The sequence below is a fragment of the Mobula hypostoma genome, chromosome 20, assembly GCF_963921235.1.
Source record: "Mobula hypostoma chromosome 20, sMobHyp1.1, whole genome shotgun sequence".
NCBI lineage: Eukaryota > Metazoa > Chordata > Chondrichthyes > Myliobatiformes > Myliobatidae > Mobula > Mobula hypostoma.
The window spans coordinates 19,076,436-19,094,827 of NC_086116.1; the positions used below are offsets into that span (position 1 = coordinate 19,076,436).

The 18,392-nt window shown below is 42.0% G+C and overlaps 1 protein-coding gene across 1 annotated transcript in view; it reads right to left on the minus strand.

Annotated features, from left to right (window-relative positions):
• Positions 1-18,392, minus strand: part of LOC134359358 (copine-8) — a 338,437-nt gene that overhangs the window by 114,023 nt on the left and 206,022 nt on the right. Inside the window, exons 8-10 of the mRNA XM_063072488.1 lie at positions 14,126-14,229; positions 10,002-10,106; positions 6,395-6,436 (exon numbers count right to left, since the gene is read on the minus strand). Of these exons, the coding sequence (XP_062928558.1) occupies positions 6,395-6,436; positions 10,002-10,106; positions 14,126-14,229 (251 nt within the window). The remainder of the gene's footprint in view (positions 1-6,394; positions 6,437-10,001; positions 10,107-14,125; positions 14,230-18,392) is intronic.

An 18,392-nucleotide genomic window follows, 5' to 3' on the forward strand; every position in this document is an offset into this window, starting at 1 on the left:
GCATTGTTAACACCACAGCATCTTCTCAGAGAGTGGCAGCAGTGAGGGGTGAACAATATAGATTTGATGGTACAAACACATGAGATCCGGCTGGAAATCTTGAGCGACACACACGAAATGCTGGAGGAACTCAGCAAGTCAGGCAGCATCAATGGAGGGGAATAAATGGCTGTCACTTTGGGCCGAGACCCTTCAGTACAAATGACTAGATGGCACTTGTCAAGGGTTGACAATGGGCACCTTAGGGCCTTTTGTAATTTATTCATGAGAATTAGATGTCATTTGCACAGCCAACATTTTACTGTTAATCTGAACTGTGATGGCCATTCAGAGTCAATCAAGCCAGTGGGTCTGGAGTCATTTATGTTCCAGAAGGCAGATTCAGAGCCAACACAACATTTTCCTGTTTCTTTGCTGTCTCACCATGATCCACCTGCCAACCTGGTAACCAGCACTGGACCAGTTTGAGACACTGGATCAGAGCCGATAGTTACCTGGGATCAGGTTATTGATCACAGGATCATAGAGCACTGAAATAAGCCTTTGGCCTACCTTGTCCATGCCAAGTGTGATGCCTAATTGTTCTAAGCCTATTTGCCTGCATTAGGCCTTTACTCCTGTCCTATCCAAGTGCCTTTAAATGCTGGAATTGTATCCGTCTCTACCAACTCATCTGGCAGCTGGCTGCTTGTTCCAAATAAACACCACTCTCTGCATGAAAACTTAATCCTCAGATTCCCTTAAATTTCTCCCCTCTCACCATAAACCTGTGCCCTCTAGTTCTGGACCCCACTGCCCCGGGAAAAAGACACTGACTGTCCTCAATTTTTGAGCAGAGAAATGCTGTCTGTGAACAGACTGCTGATATCCATGGACTGAGAGATGCTACACATGAAAAGCCAGCTTTAGTCCATCAATAGAGAGGTCCTACACAGAGCTGATGGTCCTGCATAACTAGAGAGATGGCATGCCTGAACAAATTGCTCTTTTAATGAAGAATGATGTGGGAGACATGAACTAATTTCCCTCTTTGCAGGGAAAGCCAAATATTCCCCAGCCTCATCACAGTCCCTCTTCCACTTACACACCTCTTCAATGTGAGCAGAGCCCTGCTCTCTTGGTGCAGAGAGCTGATCATGAGGAGAGCAGTGAAGACAGCAGGGTCCAGATGCCTGTCAGCTGGCTCAGCTCCAGATCTGGAGGTTGCACTGATGGTCATACGGTGTACGTGCCAGCAGATTGTTGCACGATCATCCTCCCAGTGACTGAGAGATAGCCGGGTGTGCAGGACCATAACAGTTTGTCTACTCTCTCCACCCTCCCAAATAAGCGAGTAATACAACTACCTCTACAGGTTCCCATTGACGCACTCACTGTGACCTAGGAAGAAGCTCCTGGCAATCATTCAGCAGCCACTTAGCGGACCACTTGACAAACATCAGAACTCACCTCCAAGGTGATTGAAGGGGAAGGCACCAAGGTGTTTAACTCGAAAGACAAATATTTCCGGCGAGCCATTTCTTGATTACATATTCTCATAGATAACTTTCAGTAGTTACTGTCCTTGCCTTTGGTTTTATTTGCAACACGTGGCACTTTTCAATAGGTGGAAAGAAGAGAGGGATATTTCTCAAGTAATAAAGATCACCTCACTCCAGCGCAACCTTGGCGGGGAATTTGTTGCCATATAATTCAGGAAGTAAATGACTTTGACCTTGAATGTCAATTCAATTCCTCTCAAAGCTCTTCATTCCTGCTTGATGCACTCTTCAATGATTCATTACGGCACTCTCCGAAGGAGGAGGCCTATGAGAGGCTGAAGGTATGAGCACAGTTGCATGGTGACAGAAATGCTGCTTGTTCTCAACATGCAGGATTAAAAGCTACATGATAAGGACGTGATAAATTGGTAGGTAGAAGTGATGCTGTCAACGGCACAGCATGGGAATATAGTATGAACAGAGTGAAAAGTGATCATTCTTCCACAGGGAACTCATCGATATGTATCCATCATTTTAAAATTTAGCTTTATTTGTCATGTGTACATTGACACGTGTCATTAGTGCTGACAACCGACGCAGCCCGAGGCAGCCTACAAGTGTCATCACACTTCTTGCACCAACACAGCGTGCCCACAATTCACTAAGCGCAACTTGCAAGTCTTTGGACTGTGGGAGGAAGCCAGGGCACCTAGAGGACACCTACGCAGTCGAGGGATGAATGTACAAACTCCTTACAGACAGCGGCAGCAATTGAACCCTAGTTGCCATACTGTAAAGCGTTACGTTAATCACTATACTACCTCCATCACCATCATCATTATGTGCTGTGTTATAGGACATGGGCACATGGCCAAGTGGTTAAAGCATTCGACTAGTGACCTGGAGGTCATGAGCTCGAGCCCCAGCCGAGGTAGCGTGTTGTGTCCTTGAGCAAGGCACTTAACCACGCAGTGTTCTGCAACGTCACTGGTGCCAAGCTGTATCAGCCCTTGCCCTTCCCTTGGACAACATCGGTGTCACGGAGAGGGGAGACTTGCAGCATGGGCAACTGCCGGTCTTCCATACAACCTTGCCCAGGCCTGCACCCTGGAGAGTGAAGACTTTCCAGGCTCAGATCCATGGTCTTGCAAAACTAACGGATGCCTTAGTATGACATGGGCGATCATGGTCTTGACCATGATTGTTCTTGCAAATTTTTCTACAGTGGTTTGTCATTGCCTTCTTCTGGGCAGTGTCTTTACAAGACAGGTGATCCCAGCCATTATCAATACTCTTCAGAGATTGTCTGCCTAGCGCCAGTGGTCGCATAAGCAGGACTTGTGATATGCAGCAGCTACTCATATGATCATTCACCGCCTGCTCCCATGCATTCATGTGACCCTGGTCAGGGGAGGTTAAGCCGGTTCTATGCTTTGCCCAAAGGTGAGCTGCCGGCTAGCAGAGAAAAGAAGCATCTTACACCTCCTTTGGTCGAGACGTATCTCCACCCAACCACCCAGAATATCCACCATCAACAGTGATCAGCAGACCAAAAGGTGATGTTAACATGAGCAGAGTGGTACTCATCTGAGGGAAGCATGTTTAGTGCAGAGCTCAAAATGCTTCAAATCAATGTGCTATTCACCAGGAAATACAAAAAATGTGGCTAAGTTTATAAGTAAAAGGAATAGAGCTTAACTCCTTCATGCATTGTAAGCAGTGCAATTAAACCTATGAAGCTGCACATGAGAGAATTTAATGCATCATGTGGATTCTCTCAGTTGAGTGGAGAGGTTCACTTAATTTGCAAGAACACTTTCTGATCAGGGAAAATGTTCGTGAGATTCTTCCCTCTGTACATAATTCCTTTATGATGTATGTGGGGAATTATTCCTTCCTTTGGAAGGCTCATGAAGATCATGATGTCATGCTGGAATTCTACCATCGGAACAATTAATATCTTCCTGGTCTATGATGTGCTTTATGCTCCTCATGCTAAGGGTCTCCAGACTGATCTTCCTTGGATACTTGCTGCTATCTCCTTTTGGCCAGGTTACGAAGCCTGCAGGACATCACAGTGAAGTCTCCACAATAGTTAGGTGTGTCCTCCCAGACTGAAGAACATCTCATATTCATAAGTCCAACAACAGTTATGACTGTTCCATGTCTGTTCTACCAACACTGCTCTGGATTGAGTGAGAGCAAACACTGCTAAAAACCATAGCAAGTGTGGACTTCTTCAAGATGGGAAAATCACATGGGCTCCTAGCAAACATATAGAACTGTGCAAAAGTTTCAGGCACAGAAATATAGCTAGGGTGCCTAAGACTTTTGCACAGTACTGCAAGTTCAATTTACTGCTTGCAATTTACAATTTATATTAAGAACTGTAGATTGGTTCTTGCTTGAATTAATATCTGCTATATTCACATTAGATTAGGTTAGATTCAACTTCATTGTCATTGTGCCGAGTACAGATACAAAGCCAATGAAATGCATTTAGCATCTGACCAGAAATGCAAAGAACAGTGTCATTTACAAAATAACTGCGAACTACTCCAGAATGCTCCCTAACAGCGAGCATAAAAGACACCAAGCTCATCAGGGAGCAAACCTCATTGCCTCTTATTGTACTGTGCAAAAGTCTTAGACACCCTTACTACATATACAGTATGTGCCTAAGACTTTTGCACAGTACTGTCCTTCATAAAATTCTCCTCATGCGCATCAATGACCTGCATTTTTAGGAAGCACAAACCCTTTCAGTAGGTGAAGGGATCTAGGTTACTCAGGGGAGTCTTTGATGAGACCAGATGATCGTGGCCTAAACCTTTGGCAAGCCTCAGTACATGAGATGCTGCTGGCTTTTTACTTCTCTAAAACTGCAGAGAGTAATAAACTGAGATGTTTGTCAGAGATCAGCAATAGCCACCTGAAATGATCCAGAAGCCAAGAAGGTCAGGGTTGCTGACATATTAACCTCAAAAGAGCACAGTCTAGGTAATGGAGTGAGACTTAAGTTCACCCTGCTGAATCACAGATTACTGAAGCCTTTGTAATTCTGTGAACACGTTCAAGGTTTAAAGTTCAAAGTTCAAAATACATTTATTATCAAAGAACATACAAATTATATAACCTTGAGATTCGTTGGCTTACAGGCAGCTACAAAACAAGAAACCTGAAAGAACCTCATTTTAAAAAAGACCAACACCCAATGCATAGAGAGAGAAAAAAACACACAGATTGTGCAAACAATAAAAGCAAGCAACAGCGTTCAGAATGAAATGGAGTCCATTGACACGAAGCCCAGAGCAGCTGGAGCAGGCCCATAGGCTCAGCTTGAGTTCATCACACAGCGGGGCAAATCACCGCAAATCTCACAGACGTGAGGCCCGGGCACCTGGAGCAGTCTCACATCCTCAACATTGGAAGTCCATGTACAATCTCCTGTTTCTAAATGCTCTGTGAATGGGCCTTATGTGTGCCTCCAATCCCATTGCTTCCAATCCTCTCTGATAGTCCCATCCCGAGAGTGAAGTACACATCTCACGAATGACTCTTCAAGTCTGAAAACTGTACTATTTTGCCCGTTCACAGTCCTGGCTTCCTAAAGAAATTACTCTATCTTCTTCAGTGCTATCTAACTACATTCATCACATTAGCATGTAGAGATAGCAAAGTAAGAGGAACAGCTTAGGAAATAACAAACCTTTAGCAGACATCCCACCCTGCAAAAACTCATTTCAGGGAGGTAGCACCATCAATTTGCGGGAGACTTCCGGGAGAAGTGGGATGTCTGCAATAAAGTAGCTCCTTAGCAGCTAGCCAGCTAGTTTAAATAACGTTAGCTATGCTAATGAACGAATGACACCGGTTAAACTCCCCTCAACATGTCTTTTACAGTCTTAATCCACCATTGGCGATAGAAAAGTCACTGTTGCAAACAGTGCAGCGAGCAACACTGTCATTATTTTTGACTCCTATTAGGCAGGGGTACACTTTAGTGTAGTCTGGGGTGACGTACGTTTTTTTTTGAACACTCTGCCACTCTGACTTTTTTTGGAACTCTCTCGCTCTTGCTCTTTCTCTATCGCGCGCACTCTCTCGCTTGTGATCGCTCTCACTCGCGCTTGCCTTCTCGCTCTCTCTCGCGCACGCGCGCTCTCTCTCTCGTGGTTGCTCTCTCTCACGCTTGCTTTCTCACTCTTACTCTCTCTCGCGTTTGCTTTCTCGCTCTCTCACGCTCTCTCGCTCTCTCTCTCTTTCTCTCTCGTGGTTGCTCTCACTTGCGCTCACTCTCTCACGCTTGCTTTCTTGTTCTTACGCTCACTCTCTCGCTGGCTCTCAAAAAAATCAATTTCCGGGACATGGTATGTAATTTGCGGGCAGCAGGGAGCCACTATTAATTTGCGGGAGAGGTGGGATGTCTGCTTTAGGACTGATAAAAACTTCTCTGCTGTTCAACAGTTAAAGATCTCATAGTGCTAAACCCACAACGTTGACATTTTTTTTACTACCATGGAAGAAAATGCCAAGATTTGCCCATTCAACGTTGTTTAAAGAGATTATTGATCAATCCTTGAGCATTGCAATAAGAAACATTCTCAAATTTAAAGGAATTATATACACTGCAACGCAATCAAAGAAGGTAGGTAATCTAATATAAGCACAGTTGTCAGTTCCACTGCACAGTTGGTTACTGATGGAAAATAGCAGGCGTTAGATTTTATCTATTCTGAAGGAGAAACATTAGCAACAACAGGATCTTCTTTGGTGTTTATTTGCCAGCTTTCAAGCCTAGTTTTATTTTATGAAACAGGTAAAACTGGTGTATAGTGCTTATAATACTTTTGATAAAATGGCAATGTGCATGGTGTAATTTTAATGTAAAATAATGCTTGTGATTATCTTACCTTCCATCTCTGTCCCAGTCATATACTTCCACTTTAATAGTTCTGAAAACAACATTTAAAAACGATATATATTTATAATCACCTTGAATTATCAGTAAATTCTACCTAACTTTAGATTCTATTATTGGGCTATTAATATTCGACATATGAAATTTTGGTTACTTGACCAGGACATACTATCTATTCCTAAATGGGTAGCATTGGAATTACAATCTGTTCAGGGTTATACACTTGGCTCTATTTTAGGCTCCTCTCTCCCTTTTGATTCGAAACGTCTTAAGCAGGTCTCTAACCCGATAGTTAAATATGCTTTGCGCATTTGGTTTCAATTCAGAAAATTTTTTGATCTTAATCAATTCGGGTTAGCGAATTATCAGTAAATTCATGTCATCTAGCAAAAACTATTCTTATTCGCATATTTATAAATGAACTATTAACTATGCACAGAAAGTGATATAAAGAACATGTCAAAAGAACAATGTAAAGTTTAGTACCACAGTACATCGAGGAATTTAAAGAAAATTGTAAGATGTGATTATCCAATCAGGAGGGCAAGCTGAATACTGTAGCTATCACTGAAAAGCTAAGGCACTGAGATAATTTACTGTCACATCAAATAATTATTTAAAAATATCACTTCTCTGAATAATAAGCATGAAAGTGAATGGTCACTCATGCTGTGAGTATAATAATGGCAGCTGCAGGTGCTTATTCCAATGTAAGCGTTTGAGAGGTTATAGGACAAGGTGAGATGGGTGGGGCAGCAGGCTGCATAATGATAGAATCGTCCACATGTCATTTACTCTTTGATATTGGAGCCCACAATTGCAAACACCTTCTCATGACTGGGCTTGGAAATGGTCCCTCCTGTTTATTAATCCAGTGCTAATTGTAGAGGGGAAAAAAATTTGCCCTGTAGGAGAATGAAGTGGATGAACAGCTACAATTGTCTGAAGTGTCAAAGAGTTTTGGAGGAGCTGCAAATGTGAGAGCGTGGTGATGCTTGTGGCAGCAGTTGTAGCTATATTCACCAACTTTCACCACAGTAATGATCTCATTTTAACACTAGCATACAGATACTTTATCCTGAAAACCATCCCTTCACCCCACCCAGCAAAGATATGACAGGCCAAACAATCTCCTTATATGTCATAAACTTTCTATGATCCAGGGTTCTATCAGCAGTGGCTGAGAAGATGGTTTCAAGTGGTCTTTGCATTGGTCAGCTACCTCTGAAGGACTTGCATTGTCAGTGGTTTATTTCAACATGGTGCAACAATCATGAAATTATTCAAGTTTGAAGACAGGAATTGGGGAGATCAATGGGATTTCAGCATAGGCATGTGTGTATTTACACACACACACACACACACACGAGCAGTGGGCATGAAGTTCACGCACTGATGGCACTGATGGTACTGAGACAAACAGGTTTAATTCCTCAGATGGTATCACATTAATAATCATTTCTATGGCCGCATAATTACTGGGTCAAATCACAAGGATCCCAGTACTGAGCTCGAGTTGCATCCTCTAAGGCCAGTAGCAGAGAGTACAGTGAAAGGGATGTGATTGAGCGGAAGCGTAGCAATAGCCAAAACTGGAGAGTTTACTGTGCATTTGCAAGAACACTGCTGCCCCTTTGAGTCTTACATTCAATTAAACATTTTTAAAAACTAACCATTCTTGATTCTAAGCTACATAAGTCCCTTTTAATCTCCTTATAGACTTGGATTTCCTGAATGTACCCCACATGCACTCTGACATTCTCATGACAAATAAATATTACAGAGACAGGAAACGCGCATGGATTGAGAAACATTAAGTCAGTACTAACAAGGTCAGTAACCTGCATATTAGCTTGGTTTCTCTCTTCGACGTGCTTCCTGAGCTGTGAGTATCTCAAAAATGAGTGTTTTGTTTTGGTTCTTGCAATATTGCAGGGAGGTGCTCAGATGCTAGCTTACTGACCTGCACTCATGAATTATGGGCCAATGCAATACCCTCAGTGACCACTTTATTGGGTACCCCTATACACCTGCTCGGAAAAGCCAATCATGTGGGAGCAACTCAATGCATTAAAGCATGCAGACATGGTCAGACCAAACATCACAATAGGGAAGAAATCTGATCTAGATGATAATGACCATGGAATAATTGTTTGTGCAAGACAGGGTGCTTTAATCTCAGAGCTCCTGGGATTTTCATGCACAACCATCTCTAGAGTTTACAGAGAATGGTGTGAAAAATAAAAATAAAGTTCAGTGGGCGAGAATGCTTTGTTAATGAGAGAGGTGAGAAGAGAATGGCCGGACTGGTTCAAGCTGACAGGAGGGCAACAGTAACTCAAATAATTACATGTTACAATGGTGTACAAAAGAGCATCTCTGAACGCATGACACGTCGAACCTTGAAATGGATGGGTTACAGCAGCAAAAGACAATGAACATACATAGAGTGGCCACTTTATTAGGTACAAAAGTAATCTACACTTCAGCTTGGTTTTCCTCTTCGATATGTTGGTGAGCTGTGAGCATCTCAAACACTTGTGATTCATTTTGGTTCTTGCAATATTGCAGGGACACTAGTTTATTGACTTTCATACACCAGGGGTTTAAAGCCATTTTTTACTGAAGAATCCTGGACAAATGCAATATATCAATCATTTTATGAATGCCACCATCAAAATGAAGGTGCAGACATCAGTTTCTAGTGCCCTATAGATTGATGTATGGGGTATCCAGGGAGGAGTAGCTGGTCATGTCCATTCCAGGACAGCTCTCGTAGCTTTGTTCTCCACTGGACATCATCTCTCACCTGCGGCTCCAAGTAGCTGTCTGCGTGTGACAGTGGCCACACCCCGGTACACTGCTTCGACAGGTAGGCTAAACCAAGTGAGGGTAGCTGGTGGCCTCACACCCCGGTGTGACAGGGACATGCCTAGAGTGCAAAGTCAGCTCTGGCAGACAGGGTGGACAGGATCTACAGAGAGATCCAACGGCCAGGAAGGTGTTACTGTGGAGAGTGAAGGGCGTGACAAGGCACAGAAGATGTCATGGACATCCACTGCAACCAAGGAAGACCCCAATTTGTGACATTTGTTCACACCACTGGGCCCAGACTTCTGAGGTTGAGACAATGTAATTGCCCCAGCGTAATGGCTTTTTTACTTTAAAAACTCCCACGCGGGTTTCCTGTCATATTCGGACATGATGGACAATCACCACCAGACTGATGTATGTGTTTGGGTTTCAAGACCACATTGTCAATGAAACCACATATAAATATGCAAAACAAAGCTTGCATTAAATTTGTGCATAAAGATTATTTCCTTCAATATCTTTTCAGCATTTCCCAACTATTTATCAGCTGCATTTTGATATACAAAACTGAATGACTGACAGAATCTCAAACCGAAAAGCTCAAGTATTCTCATCCTGTCTGCTTAGGAAGATGTCTGTCATCAGATAACACTGCCAGGCCAGCGCTTAATATTTATGCAAACATAATATCCTATCTGTCACCTTTTAAAAAACTTCAAATTATTTTCAAGTATCCTTGGTAACCGGCAAAATCCACACATTAATATGCAATAGATTCTTCTTACCTGTCAAAGTCACCATTGCAGAGAGCACGCACGGGGATTGTGAAGGCTTGCCACACTGGGTTCAATGTGTTCTTTACAACTTCTGTCTTGTGACAAATGGTAAATCTAAAAATACATATATTCACACATGATCTGAAATAGCAGTAATAATTTCATTATATTAATTAGCATTTATTAATATTCAGCGAAGTTAGCTTCATTAGACCAAACGGGAGATTTTTTACATTAGTGCTCTGATTACAATACTCTATATTACAGCAGCAAAAATCAGTAGTTGAGTTATGGAGACTAATTCCTCATTTGTTAATCATAACTGTGACATCATGGGACTTAAAGCGGCCAAAACATTGAACTGAACTGAATAAATAGCAAGTTTTATGCTCCGTCAATTACCCTTCATAACTGCAAAAAAATTTATTGGGAAAACCATTTCTTTGCCAGATACTGGAGACACAAAGGATTGCAGATGCTAAAGTCTGGAGCAAACAGCAAAACGCTGGAGGAACTCATCTATGGAGGGAAATGGACAGTTGATAATTGAGGTAGAAACTCTTCACCTGGACTACACTCCTTCATGCTCATTGCCCAAGCAACTTTCCTTTCAGAACATTCAGATCCTAAACTTTGAGAAAGGGCATAAAAATGATGATGGAATGCCCCAAGATAAAGTTCAACCAGGCCTCTGTCACTTACAGAGTACCACATGAAACTTACATTTATCTGGTGCTGCAGAAGCCTTGAGTTAGCTCATGTTAGAACAGGGCTACGAGAAACAACCAAAGCCAAAAGTTTTTTTTAGAGGATTTATAAACCAGAGAGAGAAAGCAAAGGATAACAGGAATTGGCTTTAGGGAGTGTGTCCCAAAACGTAATGCAGTGGCAAATGGAGGAAGAAGATTGGAATACTCTGGAGATCAAAGTTGGAAAAGTGAAACATAAAGATTGGGACTGAAGGAGGTCAGGAAAGGGAAGAGGTGGTAAAAAGAATCTAATGCTTTCCCGGCACGTGGCGAATAAACCCTTCTTGGGCTTCAAGCTGGGTACAGCTATAGATTATAACTGATGTTTCGATGACAAACTCTGCCATCTTCCTTAGGGATAATGCCTGGGTAAGTCTAGTCCAGTGGTAATTCTACCACCCATGGTTCATTCCTCATGATTGGTTAGTCCTCATCCAATCAGGTATCTGCTCTCCCACCTTTTTTTAAAATAATTGAATTCCAATTCTTATTTAGAGCAAGACCTTTGTCTTTGTTAAATCACCTTAATAATAACAGCCACCATCATGTCTCCCAACATAAGGTGGCTCTTTCTATTTTAACTAACTGTGCAAAAACTATTCCTGACATGGAGAGTCTCCCTGAGGAATAAGACAATTATGCACATCGTTACCAAAGAATGGCTACAAGGTGAAGGAAATCAATCAGGACCTTAAAAGGGCTGAAAAAAAAATCAGGAAATCTAACAACGAGGAGGAACCCGTCGCTACCACCTGTCTTCCCTACATTTAGAAACATAAAAAACCTACAGCACAATACAGGCCCTTCAGCCCACAAAGTTGTGCCACACATGTCCCTACCTTAGAAATTACTAGGCTTATCCATAGCCCTCTATTTTTCTAAGCTCCATGTACCTATCCAAAAGTCTCTTAAAAGAGCCGATCGTATCCGCCTCCATCACCATTGCCAGTAGCCCATTCCACGCACTCACCACTCTCTAAGTAAAAAACTTACCCCAGACATCTCCTCTGTACATACGCCCCAGCACCTTAAATCTGTGTCTTCTTGTGGCAACCATTTCAGCCCTGGGAAAAACCTCTGACTATCCACATGATCAATGCCTCTCATCATATTATACACCTCTATCAGGTCACCTCTCATCCTCCATCACTCCAAGGAGAAAAGGCCGAGTTCATTCAACCGTTTTCATAAGGCATGCTCCCAATCCAAGCAACATCATTGTAAATCTCCTCTGCACACTTTCTATGGTTTCCACGTCCTTCCTGTAGTGAGGCGACCAGAACTGAGCACAGTACTCCAAGTGTGGTCTGACCAGGGTCCTATACAGCTGCAACATTACCTCTTGGCTCCTAAATTCAATTCCATGATTGATGAAGGCCAATACACCATATGCCTTCTTAACCACAGAGTCAATCTGCGCAGCTTCCATGGTTTCTGGATGGATCGCCAGGATCCTGAAGAAATACTGAATTAATACTATACACAAACCCATGAAGAAGCTCAAATTACAGCTTATGTGGGTCAAAGATGACCTGGGGCTCAGGTCACAGGATTCCCTATGAATACGGAGCAGCGTATATTGACCAGACTGACACACGGTGGAAACCCACATCAAGGTGTATCCATTTGGGTTACCTGGAGAAATCGATGGTAACAGAAGACTGCATTCACTATGACCACAGGACAACTTCAACGGCACAAAACTACTGTGCCACACCAATGGCTTTTGGGACTACCTGGTAAAGGAAACCATTGAAAGAAAACTACAGGAAAAGAATTTTAACAAAGAGGAAGGTTTCACTCTAAGTAAGAACTGGAATTCAATTGTAAACAAGGTGGGAGAGCGGAAACTTGATTGACTGAGCACTTACCAATCAGCATGGACAGACTATAGGGGGTAGAAATATCACTGGACTAAACATACTAAGGCATCATCCCTGAAGAAGATGGAAGGGTTTGTAATCGAAATGTCAGTTATAACCGATACCTGTACCTGGCTTGAAGCCCAAGAAGAGTTTATTCAGAAGGGGTGGTACTTAACACAAAAAAGGACTTAGAATTGAATTTAGCACAGTGCTTGGCAGGAAACCAATGACAAGCAGGATTCAGTGTGCAACATGATGCCCACAGCAAAATATTGAATGAATTAGAATTTATATAGCCTGGAGTTTAGGAGGTCAATGAGAGGGGCAATGAATAAGTTTTATTTGCTGATAACAAAATTACATTGTTTTTTTTTATTTCAAAATATACTTTATTCAAAAATAAATATATACAATAAACCATTCAATAACTTTTCATCGTTTACATACGTTTGCATTATACACAGTACATATCCGTATTTATAGCCACCCACGTGGCACTCCAGTAGTTCGGCTTACCATATCATTTCATTGTTGAGGGGTATACTCCCCGCCCTCCGACCCCTCCCACTCCCACGGGTGGAGAAACCTATACTGTGGTCCTTCCCCACCGGGCCCTTGCGGTGGCTGCACCAAGTTTCAGTGCATCCCTCAGCACGTACTCCTGCAGTCGAGAATGTGCCAGTCGGCACCTCAGCTGCATCAGAGATGAAACCGTCAGATTAAGGTGCAAGATAAAAATTGGAGTAAAGCCCAGAACAATTAAGTATCTATTAGACATGTGGTGTCTTGATCAGAAGCTGCACTGAGTGAAATGGTAGATTTTATCTGGAAGCATAAAATTGTTCTATGTGCTCTCAATTAGTGACGCATTCTTCCAAAGCTGTGAAAGATGTTAATTAATTCATTTTTCAGTTTAATTATTAAACTACAATAAAGATTTATAAGTAATTTGTCTGAAAAAGATAACGCCTCCTGTTTGGCATGAAGCTTGTTATTGAGGTTGTCAATTTATTTAAACTATTTTCCAATCATTGGTAAAGCTTAAAGGCTGACCCTTTATTATATATGCATGAAATATATTCACTCTGAGCATAAATTACAATAAATTAAAATTATAAGAACATCTGCTGTGATAAGATGGTCATAAACTGTGGAGGCATTTATAAAGGACTGAAACAATGTGTGAAAATGCTTTCAAATTATTAATGAAGATAGAAAGAAAAAATGGAAAACAGAATGAAATTGGCAATTTATCATGTCCAGCTGTACCTACATTTTCCAACTCAAAGTTGAAGCTAGCCATAACCTGCCATTCATGACTACCCAAACAATAGCAGAAATACATAAATCTATCATAGGATAGATTAATCAAGCAGAAAAAGTAAGGATTGCCAACCTGATGTAATTTCCTTCTAATTCTGGGGCAGAACAAGCTTATTACAATAAGTCAGGACCACATGTAAATCAATGTCTGGAAGTTAATCTACAGTAAAACAAAAATCATTAATAAATCACTTACGTTCCATCCTCATTGCTTCGAAAAAATACAAGGAATGGATCTGACTTTCCAAAGAAATCTTTTTTATCTAATTTGTTGGCACAGAACTGCATCATCACAACCTCCTGGAGAAGGGAAAAAAGAGGTGTGAAAAGAAGCAACCATAACAGGTTGATAAAGCTATTAGATATTGCTTAATACTGTGTGAAAAGGCCAAGAATTAAGCAATGGGTCAGTAGAAAAGCCAAGTGAAGGGCATGTGAAAAACACATATAACAAATATCAACTTGAGTGAACATATATGTAAAAAATAAACAAATAATATATTTTGCTGAAGACCTAGATTTTAGCTTGGTTAAGACATCATATATTTAGCTAACAAATGAAGTGTGAAGAGAATTAATTATATATACTTTTTAAATTAAATCAAGTCACCACAGGATATTTTTCTTTAATAGCCGTATAGTATCAGAACATCAAAAATTATTTTAAATAAAACCAGCTTTTAATGAGTAGAAAAGCAAGGTGCTAAGATGGATCACACTGGAAAAGAGACCATGGGATTCTGATGTAAAACTAATGTGTTTTTTTTTATCTGGTACTGAACAAATTCAGAGTTTTTGATACAGCATTTATAACATGAAACCTGTAAAATGCCAGCATTGATTATGCTATTTACTGCCTTAAGGTACATCTTTCTGTTTCATAGAGTTCTTTGGCCCATCTAGTCTGTGCCGAACCATTTAATCTGCCTAGTCCCACCGACCTGCACCCAGCCCTCCATTCCCCTCCTATCCATGTACCTATCCAAACATCTCTTAAATCAAAGTTGCATCCATCACTTGTGCTGGCAGCTCATTCTGCACTCTCACCACCCTCTAAGTGAAGAAGTTTGCCCTCGTGTTCCCCTTAAACATTTCATCTTTCACCCTTTAACCCATGACTTCTAGTTATAGTCTCACCCAACCTCAGTGGAAAAAGTCTGCTTGCATTTACCCTATCTATATCTCTCATAATTTTCTACGCTTCTATCAAATCTCCCCTCAATCTTCTATGTTCCAGAGAATAAAGTTCTAACCTATTCAATCTTTCCTTTTAAATCATGGATGGATATCACCATTAAATCTAGTTTACACCAATTTGACCCACACATCTACGCTCTGTCCGCCAGAGAAAGCAGGATCTCCCAGTGGCCACACATTTTAATTCCACATCCCATTCCCATTCTGACATGTCTATCCACGGCCTCCTCTACTGTAAAGATGAAGCCACACTCAGGTTGGAGGAACAACACCTTATATTCCGTCTGGGTAGCCTCCAACCTGATGGCATGAACATTGACTTCTCTAACTTCTGCTAGGCCCCACCTCCCCCTCGTACCCCATCTGCTACTCATTTTTATGCACACATTCTTTCTCTCACTCTCCTTTTTCTCCCTCTGTCCCTCTGAATATACCTCTTGCCCATCCTCTGGGTCACCCCCCCCCGTCTTTCTTCACGGACTTCCTGTCCCATGATCCTCTCGTATCCCCTTTTGCCTATCACCTGTCCAGCTCTCGGCTCTATCCCTCCCCCTCCTGTCTTCTCCTATCATTTTGCATCTCCCCCTCCCTCTCCAGCTTTCAAATCCCTTACTCACTCTTCCTTCAGTTAGTCCTGACGAAGGGTCTCGGCCTGAAACGTCGACTGCGCCTCTTCCTATAGATGCTGCTTGGCCTGCTGCGTTCACCAGCAACTTTGATGTGTGTTGACCCATAACTGCACCTTTTGATATGGTTAGGACTATATTCATTAGAACATAGAAGATTGAGAGAAGATTTGATAGATTTATGAGGGGTATAGATAGGGTAAATTCAAGCAGGCTTTTTCCACAGTAGGTGGGTAGAACGACAACCAGAGGTCAAGGCTTAAGCGTGCAAGGTGTGAAGTATAAGGGGAATATGAGGGATGCGAAAGTGTGAAATGAGCTGCCAGCAGAAGTGGCCCATACGGGCTCGACTGCAAAGTTTAGAAGTTTGGATAGGTATATGGATAGTAGGGGTATGGAGGGCTATGGTCCCGGTGCAGGCCATTGGGAGTAGGCAGTATAAATGGTTTCAGTATGGACTGGATGGGCTGAAGGGCCTGTTTCTGTGCTGTACTTCTCTATGACTCTATAACATCTCATAATCCACCTTGGTCATCTCTAACCTGAAGTCATCAACATCAATTTCTCTAATTTCTGGTAATCGATTCCCCTTCCCCACTTTCATGACCTGCCCTTCACCCACACCTTCCTCCCTCTGGTTCCCCACACCTTTCCCTTTATTCCACGGTCCACTGCCATCTCCAATCAGATTCTCTTGTTTGCAGCCCTTTGCCTCTTCAACCTATCACCTCCTAGCTTCACATATTATTCCCAATTCCCCTGCTTACCTGGATTCATCTATCATCTGCTAGTTGCTCCTTCCCCTTTCCCACCCTTTTTCTTCCTTTGCAGACAAAGAGTGTCAGCCCGACATCTCAGCTGTCCATTTCCCTCTGTCGATGCTGCCTGACATGCTGAGATCCTCTAGCACTTTGTATGAGTTGCTCTGTTATGGCATCTGGAGTCTTAGTGTCTCCATGATCATATGACTGCCAATTCACAAGTGCCCCTCCTACTGGCCATGAATGAGAAATGTGTATTCTGTTTATTGAAACTGCAGAGTAACAAGATGGTCTCTGAAATAGACCCCATATTTAATAGCAACTAAGACAAGAGCAGGTGTTACCCTTAAATAGCTACTCCTCAGGTTCAAATCTAAATGGCTCATCAGTCAGTTGTGACATGAATAAGTCACAACTACCAAAACAGAACCAGAAAATGTTGTATGTACCCATAGAGACAGGCAGCATCTGTGGAGAGGAAATAGGGTTAAATGAGTCAAGTCAATGACCTATCAGAACAGAAGCATCACTGACAAAAATGTCAACTCTGTTTCTCTCTCCACAGTCCTTCACTTCCTGCTGAATTCTGTTTTATTATAGATTCACAGTGGCTGTAGTAACTTGAATCTTACAGTACCAACACCTGTTTTCTTTGCTTTCTTCTCTCTTTTCCTTTATCTCCTTCTAAAGCATTTTGGTTTTGGAGTCACAACATCTCTGAGAATAAAACTTCAACCACAGTAATCTTCTGCAATATGACAACAGTCCAACAATATTCAGCAGTTGTTAAACTTCTCTGGAGTTTCATGGAGATACAGGCAAAAGCTTCTTCTATCGTCAGAAAGCTGCAAGTCCACGTGGTTGGCCAGAGTGAACTACAGTTTACAAATCAGTGGGTTCAGGTGAATCAAGGACAGTGGAGACAGACAAACCAATTATCTTTGTTCTTGCCATGTGCTTGAAGTAGATGGAGATGCCCATTTTGTGAGACTGTCCTTGAAATCCTTCCACTCCACCCACCCCCACCATTTTGTGGACTCTGAATTGATTCTTGCTCTGGGATAATCTAATCCGAGCAATTGAATGTGGACACAAGGAGCTTCAGCTAATGACCCTGCCAAACCTGAGACCATTCTCAGATGAATAACTACTTATAATGTAAAGTGGCAGATTTACTAGAGAAGCAACCTGTAATCTCATCAGACTCAGTGTCCGGGTCACCTAGTTTAACTGGTTTGACCCAGTCAGAGTTGAAAGGAACAAAAAAGGTACGAGGTTGGGGGGGAGGGGCAGAAACCATAGATTAATGTTGGTTCAAACCCTGGTCCAGAGCCTATAAGTAAATGATTGAAGTAGGTCACATGACCTTGAGCCAATGGGATGGTGATCCATCAGTTCAACAGATGAGGAACACTACAAGACCACTGCAGATGAGGAGGATCCCATGGACAAGTGGAGACTGGGACTATAAGGAATACTTGGCCAGTGTAGACACATTTTTTGGGTAATGCCTATTCTCTTCATTGACTGTTCATGGAGGGTCAGGGAATTGTGGGGTGCACAAGTAGTTAGTTTGTGAACCCACATGCTTTTTGGTTGAGACAGTAAAGGTTACTTGTCAGTAAATACAGATTCTCTCTGTGCCTCCCTAATCATTATTACTAAGGGATAGATCCTTATAACAACATGCTCTTTCAAAGATCAACATCTTTTACCATATCAAAAGCCACAAAGAACGTAGAAATCCTATAGCACAATACAGGCCCTTCGGCCCACAAAGCTGTGCCGAACATGCCTTTACCTTAGAAATTACCTAGGGTTACCCATAGCCCTCTATTTTTCTAAGCTCCATGTACCTATCCAAAAGTCTCTTAAAAGA